The sequence below is a fragment of the Bidens hawaiensis genome, unplaced genomic scaffold (genome assembly GCF_021521415.1).
Source record: "Bidens hawaiensis isolate Kalapana, Puna unplaced genomic scaffold, B.hawaiensis_p1.1 tig00001960_1, whole genome shotgun sequence".
In the NCBI taxonomy this organism is placed as follows: domain Eukaryota; kingdom Viridiplantae; phylum Streptophyta; class Magnoliopsida; order Asterales; family Asteraceae; genus Bidens; species Bidens hawaiensis.
The window spans coordinates 2,586,637-2,612,661 of record NW_027491108.1 but is presented as its reverse complement, the minus strand read 5'-3'; the positions used below and the strand labels follow the sequence as shown (position 1 = coordinate 2,612,661).

The 26,025-nt window shown below is 40.9% G+C and overlaps 2 protein-coding genes across 2 annotated transcripts; both read right to left on the bottom strand.

Annotated features, from left to right (window-relative positions):
- Positions 1–348: 348 nt before the first annotated feature.
- LOC143602260 (uncharacterized) lies at positions 349–10,835 on the bottom strand. The gene is made up of 2 exons (XM_077079439.1): positions 10,139–10,835; positions 349–773 (listed from the first exon to the last, which is right to left on the bottom strand). The coding sequence occupies exons 1-2, from the start codon at positions 10,833–10,835 to the stop codon at positions 349–351; spliced, it is 1,122 nt and encodes a 373-aa protein (XP_076935554.1).
- Positions 10,836–15,340: 4,505 nt separating this feature from the next.
- LOC143602253 (E3 ubiquitin-protein ligase RSL1-like) lies at positions 15,341–25,975 on the bottom strand. The gene is made up of 3 exons (XM_077079433.1): positions 25,344–25,975; positions 23,069–23,152; positions 15,341–15,503 (listed from the first exon to the last, which is right to left on the bottom strand). The coding sequence occupies exons 1-3, from the start codon at positions 25,973–25,975 to the stop codon at positions 15,341–15,343; spliced, it is 879 nt and encodes a 292-aa protein (XP_076935548.1).
- Positions 25,976–26,025: the final 50 nt, after the last annotated feature.

The following is a 26,025-nucleotide window of genomic DNA, read 5'->3' as shown; positions in this document are numbered from 1 at the left end:
GGATTGAAGGTGAGAGATGCTCTGTGTTTATGGGTTCAAGAAAACAAAAAGAATCTTATTTAAGACCTGGACACATTTTTTTTTTGGACATAAGCTTTACCCGGTCGAGTAAGTTATTTGACACACCCGGGTTAAACGTTTAGGTGATTGATTAAATTTCTACACGGCCGGTTCACTTTTATAAAGAATTTTTAGCACGGCCGGGTCACGGTTCTGATCAAAATTACCTTCACACCACTGGGCTGAATTTTTTTTTTGTTTGCAAAACAATACGAAACCACGGGTTGCCTCCCGCGAAGCGCCTTTCTTTATTGTCTTTGGCTAGACTTATTCTCTTTAAATTTTCCTTTAGCCGGGTGCCACCATAAACGGAAGAAGCCTTTGGCCAACAATTGGTAACTTTAGTTTTTGTGCTTTTGGCCTTTCTTTATTCTGTTTATCAATCTCCGTCAATTCCTCCCCAAGCTTGAACTTTTCAATCCGTTCTTTTGATGTAACTTCATCTGTACTTTTGTTTAAGACTAAGACTGAAGCATCATTGTTAGACAACTCAAAACCTTTATCGATTAGTGGTTCAACGACATCTATATAATTCAAAGATGAGACATCACTCGGGTAGCGTATAGCATCATCTATATTAAAATTTATTACTTCCCCGTCAAATTCCATAGAAAGAGTGCCATTATAAACATCAATTTTAGTTCTTGAAGTTTTTAAAAATGGTCTCCCAAGTAAAATTGAACTGGAATTTGGTTTGTCATCATCTTCCATGTCTAACACATAAAAATCAGCTGGAAATACTAACTCATTCACTAGGACCAACACATCCTCTAACACGCCTTTTGGGTATACTATGGATCGGTCGGCCAATTGAAGGGTCACCCCGGTCCTCGTTGTGACATCTGACCCGATCCGACCCGACCCAGGTACCCGTTTCTCTGACCCGATCTCTTTCTTTTATTATTTAATATTTATACTTATTTTACTTTTAATAATAATAATATACTTTTCCCTCCCGCCTCTTTCTCTCTCTTTCTTTCCGCCGTTCCGTCCCTCTTCCTTCTCTCTTTCCGCCTTTTTTTCCCTTTTGTCGCCGTCCCGCCCTTAAGCCTTGTTTCCCTTAACTCTTTGCTTGTCCTTTGGTTCTTCCCGCCTAAGGATGTCTGCAGCTCCACGCGCCAGACTCCTTACATGGAAGCCTGCGTGAAGACATCTTGTTCCTGCGATACGTGAAGAGAACTCTTCTCGCAGCGCGCTAAGAATGCATGTTCTTCCCGCAATGCGCTAAGAATGTATGTTCTTCTCGCGATGCGCTTAGAATTCTAGTTCTTCACGCAGCACGCTAAGGATTTGTGATTCTTCCCGCAGTGCGCTAAGGATTGTTGTGCCAGCCTTCGCGCTCGCGCACTCAGCCTTCCCGCGCTTAACCCTTGTATCTTCTGTTTATTCTAGCCGTTTGCTTTTGTCATGTCTTTTCTTCTGAGCTGTTGACCTAACCTATCTAATGTCTGAATAGTTTCTTTCGGCGCAGCATGCGTACCAACCCCATTGGTTGGTAGAAAAAGTGACTGACATTATCTTTTGAGATCTGCTTTTTCATGCTTTATCCAGTACCTTTATCTGATCCGCCCATGCCTGTTGCTGTTCCCTGTCAGCTTTTCTCTTGTCCCCTGCAGCTGCCATATCTTTTGATATCTTTACTTTTCAGAACTTTTTTACTGTTGATATCTTTTCTTTTACTTTTGGAGATCTTTTCTAGGGTTTGTGTCCCCTAGGGTTTGCCTATATATAGTACTATTTTCTTAACACTTCACACACTACACTTATTCTCTTCCTCCCTTTTTGCTCTCTGCCGTTGTTCTTCAGCCGCCTCCCTCCTCTATTGCCTCCGTTTTCTCCTCTCCTCTGCCCTGTTTTCCGGTAATATATATATATAATAATAACTTATTAATTATGCTAACTTATAATCAAGACTTAAAACAAATCATTAAAACAATAATCTTGTTTATAGGTTAACTTGTGCTTGTTTAAAGTTGGTTCTTGCTTTATCTTACACCGCATCGTTTATCAAGTGAGTTATCTCGTATCTAATCCCTTTTTATTTTAAATGCTTTGGGATGTTCATGTGTTCATACAAAACTTGAGTCTTAAACTGTTTATGAACTTTAGTCGCGCAGTATCCCATGTGTTGAGGACGTTTACTTGGCTGTTTATTTGTATGTGTGTATCATTAACCGCTTTGTTCGGCCTATTCCGCAGTTTTCATGGATCCATTAGATGAACACGGGAGACCTATCGTTTACAGTTTTCTTTGTTTACACTTGCACAGATGTTTTCTCGTTTTTGTGCTCAATTGGGAGCACGGATTGAACTATGAACTATGAGCTATGATCTATCTAGGCTTGATCACAATCTGATTGCACCCTTGTTAAACACCAGACATACACGTGTTGCGCGCAGATTTATGGCTATCTATGTATTGTATTAAACTTGATTTCTCACCAACACGCAAGTGTTTGACGTTTATTTTAACACATGTTCAGGTTTGCAGTAGCTGTTTTGGAGCTTGTGGACACGTAGGACGTTTTTACTTTTGGACCTAGAATTAAAATGTATCAAGACAAGTTAATGTTGTTTGAATGTTATAATTTATAATATATTGATTTATGTTTGATTTATGTTCTTTATTTTCCCCGCTGCGCTGTGCGCGATAAAATGTGTATTAATAAATATTGACACCAATAGTGTCGCGAGTAATGAAGCAATATGTGGCGCCCCGATGTATAATCCGCCTTTGGTCGGGGTGTTACAGATTGGTATCAGAGCTCGTTGACTTTAGGATAGGTGGTTAGACGTAACGGCCTAGAATACCTAAGAGTCCCTTCTCGCGCATGAGAGAAATCTCATGTTTGCGCGCTTATTGTTAATTACTCGTTATTTATGAATATGCTCGCACTTGCGCAGTATATGATTTTATGTCTTATTTCGCGATAGTTCGATTTTTGCTAAATTTCGATTTTTATTGATTTTTCTTGCCTATTCGTTTGTTGGGATTTGAAGATCCGAAAAGTCATGGTGATACATGAATAGTTGATTTTCAATTTCCATTTACGATTATGTTCTGAGGTTGGAGACTTGAAAAGTCATGGTGATACATGAATTGTCAACCTCCAATACTCATTTTCTTGTATGTTTTATATTGAGGATTGAAAAGTCATGGTGATACATGAATCGTCAATCTCCAATACTCGTTTGCTCGTATATTTTAAATTGGGAATTCGGAAAGTCATGGTGATACATGAATTGTCGATTCTTGATTCGAATTTGTTACCTTTATTAAGTCTGCATTTAGGATCATTTATTTTACTTTAACTGTTGACTGTAACTGACTCCGTGAAACCAAGCTTTATAAGATTAAAACTTTGCGCTAAAACCAAGATATTAACTAAAATTAAAATTTTTATAGAATGCCTCCGCTATCTCGCCGATTTCAGAGAAGAGAAGCCTCGCGCATGCGTAGACAGCAACGTTCCCAGGAAATGGCCGCCGCGATAGCCCAAGCCTTGAGCCAAAACAATACCTCGAGTTATAACATTAAGTCCTTTAACGCGGGTAACCCTCCAAAGTTCACAGGTCTTGAAGGAGCCACCGTGATGCTCCAGTGGCTTGAGAAAATAGAAAAAACTTTCCTTCACACCCAATGCCCCTCAGACAGACGAACCCTATATGCTTCCAGTGTCCTGGAATCCAGAGCGCTTACATGGTGGAATGGAGTAGCTCATGCGCGTGGCGCAGAAGCTGCTTCCAGCATGCTCTGGGAGGAATTTAAGGAAATTCTTACGCGAGAATTCTGCCCTCCCAACGAAGTTAAGCGCCTGGAGGAGGAATTTTGGAATCTTAAGCAATACAGTGGCGAAGCGCGCGAGTACGCGACGCGCTTCCACGAGCTAAGCTTGCTGGTCCCTCACCTTGTTACCCCTTCCCGCCGAGCCATAGAGAAATTCCTTGGGGGTCTTCCCATGGAAATTCAAGATTCTGTATGGGCCAGAAACCCAGTAACCCTCTCTGACGCCATCGAGTTGGCCGCTGTGCTCAGCGACAACCATGTCAGAGCAGGAACCCTGTTCCTGCGGGGAACAGAAAAGACCAAACCCACCAAGACTGTCCCTGAACCAACAGAAACCAAACCAGAACCCTCAAACCGTAACAACCTCAAGCGCAGGCGCAAAGCCTATGCGCTTACCAACCCGCCCATTACCCAACAACCCATTCATCAACCTCCAGTTCACACGCCTAACCCACTGTCAGCCTACCCAACTCCCCCTGTAGTTCACAACTATGCCCTAACCAATCCAGCACTCCCTGCCCCACCAACTAAGAAACCTTACACAGGAAACCAACCCCTTTGCCCAACCTGTAGACTTCACCACCCAACTCAGACCCCGTGTCGACAATGTAACCGATGTGGCCGCATTGGTCACTCAACCGAATACTGTAGAGTCCCTCCCGCCAACCCAATTGCGCCAACACCACCAGTCTACCCGCAGAACCCACAATCAATCTACCAAAACCCACGACCCAGGTCGTGCTATAACTGCGGTGATCCCAGTCATTTCCGGAACGCGTGCCCGAGACTGCAAGTGCAAATCACACAAGCGAATCCGGTGAACCAGATTTCAAACCAAGTGACGCTGTGGACGAGCTTTTAACATAACCGCGCACCAAGCGCAAGCGAATAATGACGTAGTTAATGGTACATTTTTGCTTAACGGATTTTATGCTTCTGTACTTTTTGATACTGGCGCCGATCGAAGTTTTATCTCTCGCGCCTTCGAGCAGAAGCTTGCGCGACCGCGCAACGATTTAAAAGAAGATTTTTCAGTTGAATTGGCTAATGGCGAAATTATTTTAATTAACTCGGTGATTAAAGATTGCACGCTTAACCTTAACGAAAACGATTTTCTGATCGACCTCATCCCTATGCCTCTTGGAAGCTTTGATGTTATTATTGGTATGGACTGGCTCTCGAATAATCGCGCCGAAGTTATTTGCGCCAAGAAGTTGATTCGCATTCCTCGAGAAAATGGTGATCTTCATATCTACGGCGAAAAACCCTCCAGTGGTCTTAAACTTATGTCTTGCGCCGAAGCCCAAAGACTCATGCGGAAGAAGTGTATTGCATTCTTAGCTCATGTGGTTAAACCTGCTGAAGAAAAGAAGCTTCGCGATATCCCCGTCGTGCGTGATTTCCCTGAAGTTTTTCCTGATGATCTTCCTGGTATCCCTCCCGCTCGTGAAGTCGAGTTCCGTATTGATCTTGTCCCTGGTGCTTCCCCCGTAGCCAAATCTCCTTATCGTCTTGCACCCGCTGAGATGCAAGAATTGGCAAGCCAACTTCAAGAGTTGACTGCTAAAGGATTCATTCGCCCTAGCTCTTCGCCCTGGGGTGCTCCGGTGTTGTTCGTTAAAAAGAAAGATGGATCGTTTCGCATGTGTATTGATTACCGCGAGTTGAACAAACTCACCATTAAAAACCGGTATCCCTTACCGCGTATTGACGACCTCTTTGATCAACTCCAAGGTGCCTCTTGTTTCTCGAAGATTGATCTCCGCTCTGGCTATCACCAGTTGCGCATCCGCGATGAAGATGTTCCGAAGACTGCTTTTCGAACTCGTTATGGCCATTTTGAATTCTTGGTCATGTCCTTCGGTTTAACCAACGCACCCGCCGTTTTCATGGATCTAATGAATCGGGTGTGTAGGCCTTTCTTGGATAAATTCGTGATTGTGTTTATCGATGATGTTCTGGTGTATTCTAAGACCAAGGCCGAGCATGAGCAACATCTCCGATTGGTATTGCAAAAGCTTAGAGCCGAGCAGCTCTATGCTAAGCTTTCCAAGTGTGAATTCTGGTCTGATGAAGTACAGTTTCTTGGTCATGTTGTTAACAAGATGGGTATTCATGTCGACCCATCCAAGATTGAAGCAATCAAGAACTGGATTACGCCATCCTCTCCTTCCGAGATCCGTTCCTTTCTGGGCTTAGCTGGTTATTACCGGCGATTTATTTCGAACTTCTCAAAGATCGCTTTGCCTTTAACAGCTCTAACGCACAAAGGTAAACCATATATTTGGGGCTCGAAGCAAGAAAAAGCCTTTCTAACGCTCAAGCGTTTGTTGTGTGAAGCTCCTGTTCTTGCGCTACCTGAGGGTAATGATGATTTTGTCGTGTATTGCGATGCATCCAACCAAGGTCTCGGTTGTGTTCTTATGCAACGAGGCAAGGTTATCGCTTACGCATCAAGGCAACTTAAGGTTCATGAAAAGAATTATACAACTCACGACCTCGAACTAGGCGCAGTGGTATTTGCCTTGAAGATCTGGAGACACTACCTTTATGGTACTAAGTGTATCCTTTACACCGACCATAAAAGCCTTCAGCATATCTTTGATCAGAAGGAACTTAACATGAGGCAACGCCGATGGAACGAACTCATCAGCGATTACGATTGTGAGATCCGGTATCATCCTGGTAAGGCTAATGTGGTAGCCGATGCGCTCAGCCGAAAACCCTGCCAGCTTAACTGTATTTTGCCGCGCACGCAGCTTCACTTCGCGCCGATTCAAAGCAACCTTGAATCGCGTATTCGTGACGCGCAGCGCGCATCCATCAGTAATAGTAACCTTCGCGCCGAGTTAGCGTGTGGCGCGGAAGCACTCTTTGTCCCTAATCTGGGTGGAATTCTCTGTTATCTTAATCGCATCTGGATTCCCTTTGATGAGAATCTTCGCGCTGATATCCTGAGTGAAGCGCACAAATCTCGGTATTCTATTCATCCTGGCGCTGATAAGATGTACAAGGATTTGCGCATAACTTATTGGTGGCCCGGTATGAAAAAGGATATTGCTGTGTTCGTAGCTAAATGCCTGACTTGTTCTAAAGTGAAAGCTGAACACCAACGCCCATCTGGTTTGCTCGAACAACCAGAAATTCCTACGTGGAAATGGGAATGTGTAGCGATGGACTTTATTACCAAGTTACCTTTGACAGCAAGCAAACATGATAGCATTTGGGTAATAGTGGATCGATTGACTAAGTCTGCTCACTTTCTGCCCATTCGTGAAAACTACCGTGTTGAGCATCTCGCGCAGCTTTATGTCAAGGAAATTGTCTGCCGCCATGGTACTCCTTTGAGCATCATATCCGATCGCGATGGCCGTTTTATATCTCGCTTTTGGAAATCTCTCCAATCTGCGCTAGGAACTCGCCTGGACATGAGTACGGCATATCATCCCCAGACTGACGGTCAGTCTGAGCGAACTATTCAAACTCTTGAGGATATGCTCCGATCTTGTGTTCTTGATTTTGGAGGTAATTGGGATTCGCACCTGCCTTTGATCGAGTTCTCTTATAATAACAGCTATCATTCCAGTATTGGTATGGCCCCATTTGAAGCACTTTACGGTCGTAAGTGCCGCTCCCCGATTTGTTGGAGCGAAGTGGGAGAAGCTCAAATCACAGGACCCGAACTTGTTCAAGAGACAACCGATAAAATCGCCAAGATCCGTGATCATCTGCTGACTGCCAGAAGCCGACAGAAGAGTTACGCAGATCGTAGGCGGAAGCCTCTCGAATTTCAAGTTGGTGATCTTGTTCTCCTCAAAGTGTCGCCTTGGAAAGGTGTTGTCCGCTTTGGGAAGAAAGGTAAGCTTGCTCCTCGATATGTTGGACCATTTAAGATTCTCGCGCGTGTGGGAAAAGTTGCCTACAGACTTGACCTGCCGCCCGCGCTCAGTAATGTGCATCCAACGTTCCATGTATCCAATCTCAAGAAGTGTTTAGCTGACGAGAACCTTCACATTCCACTTGATGAAGTTCAAGTTGATGAATCTATGCATTTCGTTGAGAAGCCTGTTGAGATTATGGATCGCGAGGTAAAGCAAACCAAGCGCAGTCGTATCCCTATCGTGAAAGTTCGCTGGGAGTCCAAGCGCGGAGCCGAGTTTACATGGGAAAGGGAAGATCAAATGAAGATCAAGTACCCGCACCTGTTCTCTGCGCAACCCACTTCGAGATAAATTTCGGGAAGAAATTTCTTAAAGTAGGGGAGACTGTGACATCTGACCCGATCCGACCCGACCCAGGTACCCGTTTCTCTGACCCGATCTCTTTCTTTTATTATTTAATATTTATACTTATTTTACTTTTAATAATAATAATATACTTTTCCCTCCCGCCTCTTTCTCTCTCTTTCTTTCCGCCGTTCCGTCCCTCTTCCTTCTCTCTTTCCGCCTTTTTTTCCCTTTTGTCGCCGTCCCGCCCTTAAGCCTTGTTTCCCTTAACTCTTTGCTTGTCCTTTGGTTCTTCCCGCCTAAGGATGTCTGCAGCTCCACGCGCCAGACTCCTTACATGGAAGCCTGCGTGAAGACATCTTGTTCCTGCGATACGTGAAGAGAACTCTTCTCGCAGCGCGCTAAGAATGCATGTTCTTCCCGCAATGCGCTAAGAATGTATGTTCTTCCCGCGATGCGCTTAGAATTCTAGTTCTTCACGCAGCACGCTAAGGATTTGTGATTCTTCCCGCAGTGCGCTAAGGATTGTTGTGCCAGCCTTCGCGCTCGCGCACTCAGCCTTCCCGCGCTTAACCCTTGTATCTTCTGTTTATTCTAGCCGTTTGCTTTTGTCATGTCTTTTCTTCTGAGCTGTTGACCTAACCTATCTAATGTCTGAATAGTTTCTTTCGGCGCAGCATGCGTACCAACCCCATTGGTTGGTAGAAAAAGTGACTGACATTATCTTTTGAGATCTGCTTTTTCATGCTTTATCCAGTACCTTTATCTGATCCGCCCATGCCTGTTGCTGTTCCCTGTCAGCTTTTCTCTTGTCCCCTGCAGCTGCCATATCTTTTGATATCTTTACTTTTCAGAACTTTTTTACTGTTGATATCTTTTCTTTTACTTTTGGAGATCTTTTCTAGGGTTTGTGTCCCCTAGGGTTTGCCTATATATAGTACTATTTTCTTAACACTTCACACACTACACTTATTCTCTTCCTCCCTTTTTGCTCTCTGCCGTTGTTCTTCAGCCGCCTCCCTCCTCTATTGCCTCCGTTTTCTCCTCTCCTCTGCCCTGTTTTCCGGTAATATATATATATAATAATAACTTATTAATTATGCTAACTTATAATCAAGACTTAAAACAAATCATTAAAACAATAATCTTGTTTATAGGTTAACTTGTGCTTGTTTAAAGTTGGTTCTTGCTTTATCTTACACCGCATCGTTTATCAAGTGAGTTATCTCGTATCTAATCCCTTTTTATTTTAAATGCTTTGGGATGTTCATGTGTTCATACAAAACTTGAGTCTTAAACTGTTTATGAACTTTAGTCGCGCAGTATCCCATGTGTTGAGGACGTTTACTTGGCTGTTTATTTGTATGTGTGTATCATTAACCGCTTTGTTCGGCCTATTCCGCAGTTTTCATGGATCCATTAGATGAACACGGGAGACCTATCGTTTACAGTTTTCTTTGTTTACACTTGCACAGATGTTTTCTCGTTTTTGTGCTCAATTGGGAGCACGGATTGAACTATGAACTATGAGCTATGATCTATCTAGGCTTGATCACAATCTGATTGCACCCTTGTTAAACACCAGACATACACGTGTTGCGCGCAGATTTATGGCTATCTATGTATTGTATTAAACTTGATTTCTCACCAACACGCAAGTGTTTGACGTTTATTTTAACACATGTTCAGGTTTGCAGTAGCTGTTTTGGAGCTTGTGGACACGTAGGACGTTTTTACTTTTGGACCTAGAATTAAAATGTATCAAGACAAGTTAATGTTGTTTGAATGTTATAATTTATAATATATTGATTTATGTTTGATTTATGTTCTTTATTTTCCCCGCTGCGCGTGCGCGATAAAATGTGTATTAATAAATATTGACACCAATAGTGTCGCGAGTAATGAAGCAATATGTGGCGCCCCGATGTATAATCCGCCTTTGGTCGGGGTGTTACACTCGTTAACGGTCCCACATTAAGTGTTTTGAAAATTGAGTATGGTAGGACGTTAATAGAGGCTCCAAGGTCCAGCATAGCTCGTGGCAGAGTAATATTCCCCAATTTACAAGGAACGGTGAAAACACCTGGATCCTTGCACTTTGGAGGTAGTCTCTTTTGTAACACTGCTGAAATATTTTCACTTACGTTGACTGTTTCAGTACCTTTAAGTTTTTTCTTGGATGTACAAAGTTGTTTTAGGAACTTCGCATACCGTGGAACTTGTTTAATGGATTCAAGGAGTGGAATGTTTACCTCTATCTTCTGGAACGTCTCCATGATTTCTTGTTCTTCCCGTTCTTTCCTTGTGCCTCGAAGCCTTTCAGGGAATGGAGGTGGAGGATAAAATTTCACTTCATTTTTCAACGGTTTTGATACTTCAGTCTTTTTACCATCCTTTTCTGCAACAATTTCTTTCTCACCACTTCTCAATTCTTCCTCCCCACTTTTCAAGGTAATAGCACAAACATTGTGTTTAGGGTTTTTCTCGGTTTGTGGGGGTAATTTTCCTTGAGATTCTATCTTACTCACCGAGGTGGAGAGTTGAGCCATTTGTTGTTCCAAGGTCTTAATGCTAGCTTTAGTTTTTTGTTGGAACACATGAGTGCTAGTGGCTAAACTTTTGACAATATCTTCCAAAGACATTCCCGAGCTACTCGTTTGTTGTGCAGGTGGTGGTTGTTGAGGCTGGAAGTTATGTTGTTGAATAGGAATTTGGAATGGAGGTTGTGACTGATATTGTGAAGGTCTTTGCATGTAGCTCATATTGGAAGGATTTCCCCAATTCTGATTACCTCGAGGATGCTTATAATGTCTCGAATTTTATCCCGAATAACCTCCCATTGCTTGTGCTTGCTCTACATCTTCTTGAAGTGTGGGGCACATATCTGTAAGGTGCCCAAATTGTAGACATATTCCACAAGCTCGGGCTTGTGGTTCTGCACCTTTGCTTTTCAATTGCATGACGAATTTTGTTAGTTCAGCAAGTTGAGTTTCAATACGGGGAGTGTTCACTTCATTTACTCCCCGTGGTATGTCATCATACCACCCATCTTCTTATGCCCAATGCTTTGTATCTTCTGCTATAGATGTGACCAAGGCTCTAATTTGAGTCGGCGTCTTGTCAAGTATAGCTCCTCCATTAGAGGCATTTATCAAGCGCCTCTCCATTGGCGCCATTCCTTCACAAAAGTAATGAAGGAGTTGATGCTCGGATATTCCATGTTGTGGGCATCGAGCACATAACTTCTTGAACCTTTCCCAATAAGTGTGTAAAGCTTCCCTTTTTGCTTGTTTGATCCCGATAATTTCTTTACGTAGGAGGGATGCTTTAACTTCTAGAAAGTACTTATATAGGAAAAGCCTTGCAAGACCATTCCAAGTGGTTACCGACCCCGGTGGTAGGTAATATAGCCAATCTCTTGCTGAGTCTTGAAGAGCAAAGGGGAATGCCCTTAGCTTGATTTGGTCTTCAGTAATGTTCTGTGGCTTCATGCCGGAACGCACAACGTGAAATTCCTTAGGGAACTTGTGGGGGTCTTCATTCTCTAGACCTCGGAAGGAAGGCAATAGGTGAATGAGACCGGACTTCAGCTCAAAGTTCTCCATGGCAGGGTAGTTAATGCAAAGTGGTTGTTGGGTGACATCATAGGTGCCCCACTTTCTAAGGGTCTGCTCAGCTACCATTGTGGTGGTTTCGGTATGTGAGTTTGGTTTTTGGGTAAGTGATTGTGGTAGGGTTATTTGCGGTGATAAGGTTTCGGGTTCACTTGACAAAGGTGTAACATCCTAAAAATTTTAATGACGAATAAAGGAAGTTATGTTTAGTGATTTCGCGTAATTAATTAATATCGGGTAGGGAGCGGGTCTTGGACTTGGATTAATTGAGATGGGTTAAATGAGAATGGGATTTCAGGGATATAAATACCCCCAAAATCCCAAAATATCTTCATTTTCACCAAACTCCCTAACACCCCAAAACACACACACACACCACACGCATACCGCCGCCGGCCGGCCGAGCCAAGGGAAGAGTCGGGCAGGTCCGAGAGAGAGCGATTAGTGTACTAGCAAGTAAACGAGATCCAAACAAGCCCAAAAAGGTATGATTCTTGATCTTTGAAGTTTAAAGATCCAAGCTTTTTTTAGTGTATAAGCGACCGAAAATGGTCGGGAAGCGTAGTGGGTGATATTGAACCATAGCAAGGGTGTTAAAATCGCTCAAAATGCTGGAAAGAAACCGAACAGCGGCTGTCTGGGCAACTTCGCCTGCATCTGGGCAACTTCGCCTTCAAAGCGATGAACTTCGCCTGCAAGCTAAGTTCGCCTGATGAACTTCGCCTGCAAGCTAAGTTCGCCTGATGACAACTTCGCCTGAGGCCAAGTTCGCCTGATGACAACTTCGCCTAAAGCCAAGTTCGCCTGATGACAACTTCGCCTAAAGCTAAGTTCGCCTAAGGTTTAACTTCGCCTAAAGCTACGTTCGCCTAAGGTTTAACTTCGCCTAAAGCCAAGTTCGATTAGGAAGTAAACTAAAAATCTAATGAAAAATGTGTTAAGACAGTTAATGGAAATAAATTTTTTCCAAGCTGACCTGGCAGCTCGACCCCAGCCAGGGGCTCTGCCCCTTAGACCCTGCTAGGGGCTGCCGCCCCTAGACCCCGCTGCCAGGGGCGCTGCCCCCGGACCCCCGTTCGTTGTGGGTCATATAAAGATAGACATACATTATGAGAAGTGATAGTTAATTGATACGTATACTTGTTATACAGTCAGCCGTGCACAACTGAAGAAAGGAATTACGATTAACGGTGAACGTAACCGTGTTCAGGTGAGTTTCTAGCCCCATTCCTTGTTATGTTTTCGGGGCTGTGTGCATACTTGATGTGTTGTTAATACATTTATCCTAAGTGATAAGTGTATGCCCTATGTGATATATGTGTTATGTAAGAATGATTACTTGATGGTACGTGAACGATCTTCGGATATTGCACGTACTGTCAGGTTGTAATGCTATGTATAAGGTAAGTATAATATGAATGCTTATGCGTATGAACGTGATAGAGATAATAAAAGAAGGAAATAATGATGTATGGTCGTATGGTTACGAAAAGGGGTACCGAGCCCTAATAATACTCGAGATATGATGTATGGTTGTATGGTTACGAAAAGGGTACCGAGCCCTAATAATACTCGAGGTATGATGTATGGTTGTATGGTTACGAAAAGGGTACCGAGCCCTAAAAATACTCGGGGTATAATGTATGGAACGAAGAGGGAATCGAACCCTACTAATATTCGAAAACTAGGGACCAGACCCTTATAATATCTGTGATGTTAGGGACCAGACCCTTATAATATCTGTGATGTTAGGGAATCGAACCCTTCTAATATTCGAAACTAGGGACCAGACCCTTATAATATCTGTGATGGTAGGGACCAGACCCTTATAATATCTGTGATGTTAGGGAATCGAACCCTTCTAATATTCGAAAACTAGGGACCAGACCCTTATAATATCTGTGAGGTTATAGGGCGAAAGGCTCTTTAAAACGTATGATTATGTATGTAAAGAAAGTATGAAGGTAAAAATGAAAGTAAAAGCACTTAAGTGTGTATGAAAGAAAGTTAAGAGGTTAAGTATGAAGTGTAAAGAATGTATTGTATGATTATGTGATTAACTAGAACTCACTCAGCGTAGCTGACTTTTGGTATGCACGCAGGTGAGTAGGATGAGACAGCTGGCTTGAGCGGGGACACATGGCAGAAGAATAAGAGCCTGGCTTCTGAAGACTTACGATGTTTTAATTTTAATGTTTTAATGTGAAAGACAAAGGACGTTTTGAGACAAGTTATGAAATATTGTAATGTTTTATGAAAGTTTTATATTCCGCGTAAATGTTTTAATTAACTCTGATATTTAGAACTGTGTTTATGAGTAAATCCAACACGAAAGTAGGGTTACCGGTAACGGGGCCTTACAAAAGGGGTTTCTTGTCTCGTGTTGATGACGGGAAATGAGGATGAAGAGTTTGAGAGGCTAGCTAAGTTCTTTTGGAGTTTTGCTTGCTTTCTTAATTTCTTTGTTGTTTTCTCTATCTCCGGGTCAACCTCAAGCGGTTTACCTGTACGTAAAGATCTGGATGCACCTGAATAAAAAAATCTTGGCATAAAACGGTTAAATTTGCTGTGTCCCCGGCAACGGCGCCAATTTGGTGAGTGTCGAATCCAGCAAATAAAATAAACCAACTTAACACACTAAAAATAGTATGAGTGGAAGTAAGGTTCGTTTCCTCAGGGATACAGATTAACTTTATTATACCAAAACGTTTTAAGTGCAAACACAATTGTTTTTAAGGGGGTGTTTCGATTTACAACTAGAATTAACGAAAATAAATTTATTATAGAAAACGTGAACTCAAATATTTAAAAACTAATTCCAATACTAAGGTAATTTCTTGATTTAATTCTAGCTTATGATCATTAACAATTATGGTGCAATGATTTTTACTTGAACGGTTTGTATCAATACTAGACGTCACGCCGTTCGGACATCCACTCTATCTAATGTCTAATCACACGTCGTTCGGTGATTAGAGCCAACCCGCTACTCCAAGCTCACGCCGTTCGGATCTTAGTGTGCGGGTTGCGTGATAGAAGTATCGATTATAATCAAACACTCACGCTGTTCGGAATGCTTAATTAGATCATGCGACTCTATAATAATTCTGGGCTCAAAGACAAACTCAAAATATTATTTGTTACTTATATCAAAACTTAAAATCTGATTAGGGTTTTAAATCTTAATGAACTTTATTAGAAAAATTAATAAGTTGATCAGGTTTATTAAAATTCTAATATATACCGAAGTAGAACCGGGTTTAAGATCAAGAATCACATAAACAAACCATTAAAACAAATCACACAATTGCTTCAAATAAGTTTCGAATCAAATCAAAATACCATAGTGTTGAAACTATATTGACTTAGCCGGACATGGTTGCTAAATCAATCAAACCGAATACAAAACAAAACATGAAATTAAAAACTTATGCCTTGCCAAAAAACTGCCGATGAAGTAGAACCCTCCTGCCGTCCAAGATCAGATATCTCCATTCGAACTCCTTCATCCTCATCTTAAAAACCTCCAAAATGTTGTGGGCCTGGTACTTAAGCTGGGGTTTTAAGCTAAAACCAATTAAATCAAATTTACGTTTTATCCCCTTGTTATTTGATGGCCACTCAACATAAATATTATATCTTTATTTTGAGATTCAGTCATTCAGTAATTTGTTATTCTCAATCGTCAGCTCTAACATCTTTAGCTCCTTGTCCAATGAACAATTGTTGACACAAATCCACCAGTTTAGCTCATGGCTTCTGAATAACGCTTTCAGTTCTTTCCAAGACCAGTTGTCACTCGCGACCGCTCCACACCTACAAAATAATAAAAACGATCCAAAGTAGACTCCGCTCCACAAAACAAATGTTTCACAAAATAACGGGACATAGGTATGATAATTGCATTATATATGGCGAAAATGAGTGTTTGAAGTGTTATAAAACATGCCAAAAATGCAACTAACACATGCTTAATTGTGGAGTTATCTTATAACCCACTAGTATTAAGCCTAAAACGTGTTGGTGATTTAAGAGGGGACATAACAATCCTTATGAACCAAGAATCTCCCTGTTCATGACCTATGTGGGATTCGATTAGGGTGTTACATTACATTCTTGATTCTGTTGTGAATTGATCGTAACACAACAAAATATAATCGAATTCATACATCATAAACTAGCTTCGATTGATGTAGTGACAATATTACAACTGTAGAAATCATAAACAATAGAAAAAAGAGATGGGAAGTTCAGGATTATAGAGTAGGGGATTGATGCATAAACAAAAGCAATCAAATGACTTAAAAACTCGGTGATTCAAATCAAAATTTTTAGCGAACCAAATGATTCAAAGAAGCCTTAAAGGCATTTTTTAGAATAATAAAAGTTCAAAAACTAAACCAGGGATCTCAACGAATAGTTGAGAATCATTGTTTAACTTGACAAGCAAATAAGATAAAACTAGTGTTCGGACTCGCGCGTTACGGCGGGACCATTGAATAACAAAGAATGCATGTAAAAACGTGAACCACACCTCTCAAAATCTGTATCCTATATCAAGTCAATATTGAAAAAGAACCATCTAATTTAAACAACCTTAATTGCAATCTGTATATGAAACTGAGAACAAAATAATTAAAGAAACTGAGAACAAAATAATTAAAGAAACCCAATTATTATAGTGGTTCATACGACATGAAGAGGTTTTTAATTATCAAGTATTAACCTAAATTAATAATAAATTATTAATAGATGGTCAAGAAGAGTGATAAGAATTTGGAAATTACATTACATATTACATAATCTGATAAAAAGGGAGCAATAGTAGGAAGGTAAAAAGGTGAATAAAACAAAAAAAGAATTCCAAAATGGAACCCACGTGTGAAAGGGAAAACATTTAGATCATTGACTAACCCACACTCTTACAGTACGCAGCAAGGAAAAAAATGGTACATGAAGCTATAAAGGTAGTAAAAAATTTCTACAGTAAATTAAATAGTAGAAAGCTCTCACAATCAGGTGCTGCTTTTTAATATGTATATTAATAGGAAACATAAATTCAAATAAAAATAAAAGATATGATCTCGATTAAAGCCACCTGATCGAAAGAACATCAACCCAATTTCGATTTATTATTATCATGACTGGCATAAACAGTTTAACCTCAAGGGTTGTCTCGCACTCTCGCTCGACTCTGAATATATACCACCTAATTCGAAGGGAGCATTGCATCATTTTGTTCACTCTGGATTTGAACATATGAGTAGCAACACACAAGTGCATGGTCTTCTTGAGGAAATCTCTTGACGAGCCATGCTCTTTTATTCTATGCGTCTCGCTTTTGGGCTTATAAGAACTTTAGGCCCACTTTATTTTTTCGTCGCATCATCAGTTCATCACTAGTGTATTGGACTAATTTGAAATTAATTATTTGAATTTTGAAGGCCCAGAAAATATCTTCACATTAATTGTTTAACACGTGATCCATCATCCATTCATAGATTCCATGGTTTTTTTTACGTGTAGCATTATATAGCCCATCTTTTTGTGTTGCAAATATAACGCCATAACGCCTAACGGTGTTATCTCCCCCCCCCCCCCCCTGCTTGGTAACTTAATAATATGACGCATAACGTTCTTGATTTGGTTGTAAATTGATCTCAACACAATCAAGTATAATTGAATTTATAAATCAACAATTAGATTCGACTTATGTCGTGACTGGATTACAACTTAAGAAATTATAAACAATAAGGAAAGGGGATGTGAAGATCAAAGATTACAGAGTTAGAGATAGGAGAAGAAAATCACAAAGACGTCTATCACATACGCCCCCCTTAAGCTCTCAATCGATCACACTTATATCCAGCCACGATTCTTTCTTCACTCCTATGGATCTGTAGGGGTATGGTACTAAAACCCGGTTCTACGACCCTAAATCTATTATGTTTGGCCTATTTTATCGCATGGACTAATACAATGTTATTGGGCCGAGGGGGTTTTGTGGAGGTAACCCTAACTGGGCTAGGCCCATTAGGGTACCATGATGGTGGCCATGAGACTCTATATAAGGAGGTCTCCACCTCCTTATCATAGATCATGCTCAATAAGAGCCACCACCACTTTTTGTGTCTGTGAACAAGAAATCCTCAGGATATCTTAGCAGTCACCTCCACACCCCCGAAACCATTGCAGGTGCCCAGCATTGCAGGTCGCAGGCGCAGTCGCAGAAAAAGAATAAGATCAAGACGTGGTTCGTTCATCTCGAAAATCCGTGGAAACATCGTCATGGATCAGGTAAGATTCATTTCGTGCTTCGACATTGGCGCCATCCGTGGGACGGCAACGAACTGCCCTTCGATCTTCATCTCGGCTGTCAGATCTCTCCCAAGAAAAACACAGATTTGGAAGTTTACAGAAAAAGGCTTCAAAGCTTGTTCTATTAAAGCTCAAAAAAGATCCATAGATCTAAAAAGAGGCTTCCAGATCTGGGCAAGAAGGAAAATCCGTGATTCGAATGATCAGATTTCCGAATCTGTGAATCTGTGATTCAGGATCTCCGAATCTGTGATGGTTTTAAATCTGCTCCGGATTTCAGATCTGTCCAGACCTGATTTACAGATCTAGGTCTAGATTACAGACCTGGATTTTAGGTCTAAAGTTGCAGATCTGACTCTTAAATTGCAGATCCAGAAGTTACTAGACTTCCGCCGCCATGTACGCACGCCCGGGGGTTCTCACTCCGCAGCCGTGCATGTGCCGCCGCGAAAACCACCATCTGGGTTTTGCGCAAGAGACCTCCGCCATGCACACGCACTTGCGAGTCACCACTCTATCGCCGTGCATGCGCGTATCAAGCAACGCGCCAAAACTTCAAGGTTGGGAATCCTCCTAATATCCCATATGGCTACGCGCCAAACTTCAATGTTGGGAATCCTCCTAATATCCCATATGGCTACGCGCCAAGGTTGGGAATCCTCCTAATATCCCATATGGCTACGCGCCAAACTTCAAGGTTGGGAATCCTAATATCCCATATGGCTACGCGCCAAGGTTGGGAATCCTCCTAATATCCCGTATGGCTACGCGCCAAACTGCAAGGTTGGGAATCCTCCTAATATCCCATATGGCTACGCGCCAAGGTTGGGAATCCTCCTAATATCCCATATGGCTACGCGCCAAACTTCAAGGTTGGGAATCCTCCTAATATCCCATATGGCTACGCGCCAAGGTTGGGAATCCTCCTAATATCCCATATGGCTACGCGCCAAGGTTGGGAATCCTCCTAATATCCCATATGGCTACGGGCCAAACTTCAAGGTTGGGAATCCTAATATCCCATATGGCTACGCGCCAAGGTTGGGAATCCTCCTAATATCCCGTATGGCTACGCGCCAAACTGCAAGGTTGGGAATCCTCCTAATATCCCATATGGCTACGCGCCAAGGTTGGGAATCCTCCTAATATCCCATATGGCTACGCGCCAAACTTCAAGGTTGGGAATCCTCCTAATATCCCATATGGCTACGCGCCAAACTGCAAGGTTGGGAATCCTCCTAATATCCCATATGGCTACGCGCCAAGGTTGGGAATCCTCCTAATATCCCATATGGCTACGCGCCAAACTGCAAGGTTGGGAATCCTCCTAATATCCCACATGGTTACGCGCCAAGGTTGGGAATCCTCCTAATATCCCATATGGCTACGCGCCAAACTTAGGGGTTGGGAATCCTCATACCATATGTTCACGCATCACATATGCTCACGCATATTACACATGCTTACGCATCACATGCTCGCACATGTCACAGTCTACACGCACGCGCACGCAACATCTGCGCGTGGCGCATAACACAAAACCAAAGTCTACGCGCACGTGCATGCAACATCTGCACGTGGCGCGTGACATAAAGTAGCTCGTAAGTCGCCTCACGCGCATGCTTTATTATTCACAGCTCATAAGACGCCTCGCGCGCAAGCTGTTATTATTCTTACAGCCCGTAAGTCGCCTCACGCGCAGGCTTTATTATTCACAGCTCATAAGACGCCTCGCGCGCAAGCTGTTATTATTCTTACAGACCGTAAGTCGCCTCACGCGCAGGCTTTATTATTCACAGCTCATAAGACGCCTCGCGCGCAAGCTGTTATTATTCTTACAGCCCGTAAGTCGCCTCACGCGCAGGCTTTATTATTCACAGCTCATAAGACGCCTCGCGCGCAAGCTGTTATTATTCTTACAGCCCGTAAGTCGCCTCACGCGCAGGCTTTATTATTCACAGCTCATAGGACGCCTCGCGCGCATGCTGTTATTATTCTTACAGCCCGTAAGTCGCCTCACGCGCAGGCTTTATTATTCACAGCTCATAGGACGCCTCGCGCGCAAGCTGTTATTATTCTTACAGCCCGTAAGTCGCCTCACGCGCAGGCTTTATTATTCACAGCTCATAAGACGCCTCGCGCGCAAGCTGTTATTATTCTTACAGCCCGTAAGTCGCCTCACGCGCAGGCTTTATTATTCTCAGCTCGTAAGTCGCCTCTCGCGCCAGCTTCATTTTTTTTTAGCTCGTAAGTCGCTTCTCGCGCTAGCTTCATTATTATTTTAGCTCGTAAGTCGCTTCTCGCGCTAGCTTCATTATTATTTTAGCTCGTAAGTCGCTTCTCGCGCTAGCTTCATTATTATTTTAGCTCGTAAGTCGCTTCTCGCGCTAGCTTCATTATTATTACAGCTCATAAGTCGCCATGCGCGCAAGCTTCATTATTATTATAGCTCGTAAGTCGCCTCGCGCGCAGGCTTTTATTACAACATGTCACCATCATGAAGAAAACCTCTCAAAACTCAAAAGACAATAAAGACAAAGCCGAAGAAAAGGGGAAAAAATCGCCTCACACCTTATAAAGTCCAGCGCTCCACCTAGACGCTTGCGCGCCCAGGAGCAACACTGGACTTGGGGGGCTTGTAGGGGTATGGTACTGAAACCCGGTTCTACGACCCTAAATCTATTATGTTTGGCCTATTTTATCGCATGGACTAATACAATGTTATTGGGCCGAGGGGGTTTTGTGGATGTAACCCTAACTGGGCTAGGCCGATTAGGGTACCATGATGGTGGCCATGAGACTCTATATAAGGAGGTCTCCACCTCCTTATCATAGATCATGCTCAATAAGAGCCACCACCACTTTTTGTGTCTGTGAACAAGAAATCCTCAGGATATCTTAGCAGTCACCTCCACACCCCCGAAACCATTGCAGGTGCCTAGCATTGCAGGTCGCAGGCGCAGCCGCAGAAAAAGAATAAGATCAAGACGTGGTTCGTTCATCTCGAAAATCCGTGGAAACATCGTCATGGATCAGGTAAGATTCATTTCGTGCTTCGACATGATCCATTAAACCTTTTGAGATGGGCTTGCTAAATCTATTTGTAAACCTAAGCGAAACCGTCTGAACAAATTATTTATTCAGTTTAAGAAATCTAAATTAGGTTCAAGCCGAATAAATTGATTATCAAAAAATGTTTGTTTTAAGTTTTGCCATTTTATCCCAATTCAAAGACTTATCGATATTATGATGATTGTCATTATATCGTGAAAAACTTTAAAAGACTTAAAACTATAGCGAGACAAAATCATATTAACGAGCATAAATTACCGCTTTTGTGGTATCTTTTTTATTACTACCTTATATCTTATTTTCAATTTAAATATATTTTTCATAATGACGTTTCGATGGGACTCCAATGCTTCATATTTAAGCTTAGGCCCTTTGAGATTGGACCCGCATACTAAAAGCTTAGGCCCTTTGAGATTGGACCCGCATACTAAATAGCTAATGTTTTGAAACCCGAACCGGACCGGCCGGTGACCGGGACCCGGTATGGATTCCGGTCGGGTTCGCATTATAAACCCGTTTTCTAATAACCCGGTCGGATCGACCGGAACCGGTGAACCGATAAAAAATGATGTATAAGATGGGAGTCGAACCCAAAAAACCAAGTTGAAAGTTTAATAAATATCACAAGAGCCAACCGACCAGGGTTAATCTGTCTACAACCGAATGGGGAGTATTTGAAGGAGATGCACTTGGTGAAGTGCACCCAAGCGCATCTAAATGGTGGGCCCAATTAAAAAACTAATTTAAAAAAAAAAAGAAGCCAAACGGTTAGTAAAAAAATGGTGATGTGGAAGAAAGAGGATGCATGTGGAAAGAATGGATTGGAGATAAAAACAGGAGAGGGAGTGCATGTGGGAAGGATGGGTAAATAGCTTATATGACATAGATGAATAGAATGTATGTAGTAAATGTAGCACCTTGCATTGCGGGTAGTCTTAATCTTAAATATGTAAAAAAGCGGCCCATATAACATTGACTTGACGACGGTGGAACAAAATGGTAATTGTTAGGTGCAATTGAGGTCCCTCAATTTAAGAAACTTTTATCATTCACATCATACTATAAATAAAAAAAAATGTTTATACTTAGGTGTCAAGCTTATATTTCTTCTAGTTTCTAATCTATTATCATTCATTCTAGCTATTCATGGTTCATGGGTCATAATCATTTGTCAATTGAGTTATAACATAGTAAGGATTTTATTAATTATTGAGTTAATTGTCGTTTTCATACCCGAGATTTGACCAACTATGCAACTTTAGTAACTTAATGCATAAGTATTTTAAGAATAAATGAAATAACAAACCTCATTTATTTTTATAATTTGATAAATTACGTATAATACATGGGTTCAAAAGCTAGTTTGTGATAAAAAGTTATAAACAATTGAAGCATTGATTTAGTAAAAATAACCTTTATCATTCACATTTGTGATATAAGCATTTATGGTAAATAATAATAGAATCACGAGCAAGTCTTTTTTTAATTAAGACTTTGATGATGCTCATTTATACATAATACATATATAAATTTTATATTTATGATGCCATCCGGGTCTACGTCCGGTCCGACCTCCCAGACTAGTACGACCTGTGACCCGGTAAGGTGTTCGGGTCAATATCTGGTTCAGGTCTAAAAACATTCACATAGTGTTAACTTACTGGCATTTGCATGATAACTGGAGTCAAAATTTGTCAACCAAAGCTCAAAAGCAAATCATATACATAATTCCAATCCAAATTAGCAATTATCTTAATTAGAATTCGCAGTCCTTACAAGCCATTTAACAAGAATCTAGAGACACTAGGATAATCAAACTATATGTAACCTAACAATGGAGGTATATATATAAATATATATATATATGATATTTTTGATATTTGTAAGGGCATATATAAAATTAGTCCTAGCTTTTCACACTAATATGATGATGACTCTTACGTAATAGAAGGAGTAGAAATGAACATAATATAATCAATAAGCATAAGCACCAAAACACAACACATGAAGGAGTAGGAGCGCCTTTACACGTGCAAATCCTTTTACCGCTTCTGTAACAAAATCTGACTCCACATCTGTACCAAGTTGAATATCATTTTATTAGAAACAAGTTATAATTATTATGACTATATATTATAATAAGTTTCCCCTTTTTATTACACCCACAATATTATAGTCAAAATTCACTAGAATTAACAATCTTTTTTCAAAAACGATTATATTCCAATACCTTATTTCCGATGATGAAGTCATATATATGGTTCAAACTGCTGATGGATAAATTCAACAAGTAGAACAGGAGATTGCCATATTCTGCCCTTTCTCTATTTCAGATATGTTTCTTTTATATATCTTTCATTATTCTTTTTCATTTTAAGGGGGTGTTTGGGTAAGCTTTTAGAATTGTTTTTTTGCTGATTTGCTTTTTGAAAAGCAAAAGCAACTTTTAAAAACCTTTAATTTGAAGCTTTTAGAGGAGCTTTGCCAAACAACCTTTTGTTTTTCAACAAACAAATAGCAAATAAGCAAGTTTTAAAAGCTCATCCAAACACCCCTAAAGTTGTGTGGAGAAATATTGAAAATATGATTATTTTGTAGGGTTGGTTGGAGATAATAAAACTTAAAAGGAGGTGCATGGGGAGGCAAGAAGCCCAAGGCTATATTATATTATATTTTATTTGTTAAGGTATGGAATAAGGATAATAAAAATTGATTAATTATGTTGATGTGAGCATTAGCGTGGAGAGGTTAAACTAACAGCCAATTCCAGTTTGAAGTCCGAGTTTGACAAAAGTAAAGATGCCAACAAAAATGGAGGTAATGGTTATATGGAAATTGAATTGTCGGGGTACGATTGTTTCTTTGCCTAGGATTTGACTTTCTCGGAGATGCTTATTATTATTTTTTTTTTTTTGGAAAATTCTCAAAATGTTAAATTTTTAAAAAGAGATTCAAAATATGTCCCTTTAAAATTCAAATTATCCATTTATTCTTTTAATAATTCGTCTTCAGCTTTACGTTAAAAGTCGAGACGACATGTTCTTAACTCACCGCCTCGCTGCCATATTAGCTCATAACCCGTCGCCTTCCTGCCATGTTAGCTCAAAACCTATCGTCTCCTATCCATGTTAGCTCAAAACTCGTAGTCTCCTCGTTGTGTTAGCTAAAAAAAATTCTACCTTATCTTTAATAAAAACATGGATTCAAAAGTTAATTAAAAAACATTGAATATTTTAAATTTTATTGGTTTTTAAGTTCTTGTATATTGGATTTTGGATGATAATATGATTTAGAAAACTCATGCATGTCATCAAATCATTTTATGTGTAACTTGTTTAGATATAACTTTTTAAATAACAAGATATTAATATTAGATTTAATTTTTTAGCTAACACAGCAGGGAGACGACGAGTTTTGAGCTAACATAGAGGGGAGACGATGAGTTTTGAGCTAACATAGTGGGGAGGCGACGGGGTTGAGCTAATATGACAGGGAGGCGAAGACAAGCTAGTAAATAGACAAAGAGGGATTTGAATTTTGAAGGGACATATCTCTCTTAAAATGAGATATTTTAGGAATTTTCTAAATTTTTTTGTCCAGTTGGACAAAAAAGTCAAAGTCAAAAGAGCTTAACATGATATCACGCATCATGACATCATGATAATTAATGTTTTGGATGCAATAGTGATAATGGGCCTATATGGAAATAATAGGATATGAGAAGGGAAGCTGTGAAGCTGAAGACCATATTAATTTGGTTTCGGGCCTAGAATATAAATGAAAGTTTTGAGGTTAATACCATTTTGGCATTGGATATTAACTCAATAATTAAAGGCAAATATGTCTTTTATACATAATTATGTATATATTCATTGTTTATGATGGGAATGAGCTATGAGGGGAAGGGATCTATATGTATTCTTAAGGGGGCTAAAGTGTAATATGGGAAGGTGGTATAAATAATTGAGGACCAGGCTTGTTAGAGTTAAGATTGAGTTTGTTTAGATCGTTAAGGGCTTGGGCTTGGGCTTGGGCTTGGCATAGCCCTGGGTTATCTTGTAAGTTTCAGTTATACAATCATTCTATCTATTTTGTTCCTATTACCTTCCCTAAATCCAATCTATCACAATCTACGCATATTAATTCCTATCAGTTTACCTTTAATTGTGTTTTATTATCATATGCATCATCATATTATCAATTGTAATTTGGGCTCTAAAGCTAGTACTAGTATACAACACAATAAGCTTCCATAATGAGAGTTACCTGCATCGAACAAACCAGCAACCTTGAACACGCTCAACACAATGCCTACACTTTGGACACCTCATCCACTTCTTCCTCTCAGACAGAACACCAAAAGCGACATCGTTTTGATCCCAAATTTCACCAATCTCGTTACACACGTAACCAGCATGCCATGGGACCTTGCACTGAAAACAAAAGGGTTTCTTACAATTGGGACACACGCATCTCTTCAACTTACTTCCACCACCACACTCATTAATAATCAAAGCCGAACACTCTCTATTCGGGCAGTAAACCCGGTCAAGTCCTAGCACGGCTGAGTCACAGAGCACATCGCACCATTTGTCAAAAAGTTGGTGTGTAACTTTTGGGCGACATGATAACGGGTCCAGAGAGTGATGGCAGTCAAGTGCGGGGCATTTGATGTCGGATACGTTGTCTTGGATCTTGACTTGAATGTATTTGATCATGCAATCAGTGCAAAAGGGATGAGTGCATCGGTTACCATTGTTGAATTTGGTGTTGGGGAGTGTTCCTGGCTCGATGCAAATCTCGCAGGTGAATGTTGATGATGATGATGAGTCTGGTAGTTCAAGTTCTTGTGGGGTTGGTGTTGAATTTTGTTGGGGTGTTTGAATAACGTTCCCCATAAGCTCAAACTCTTGGAAATTTGGATTGAGAAACACGATTCTGTGTTAAC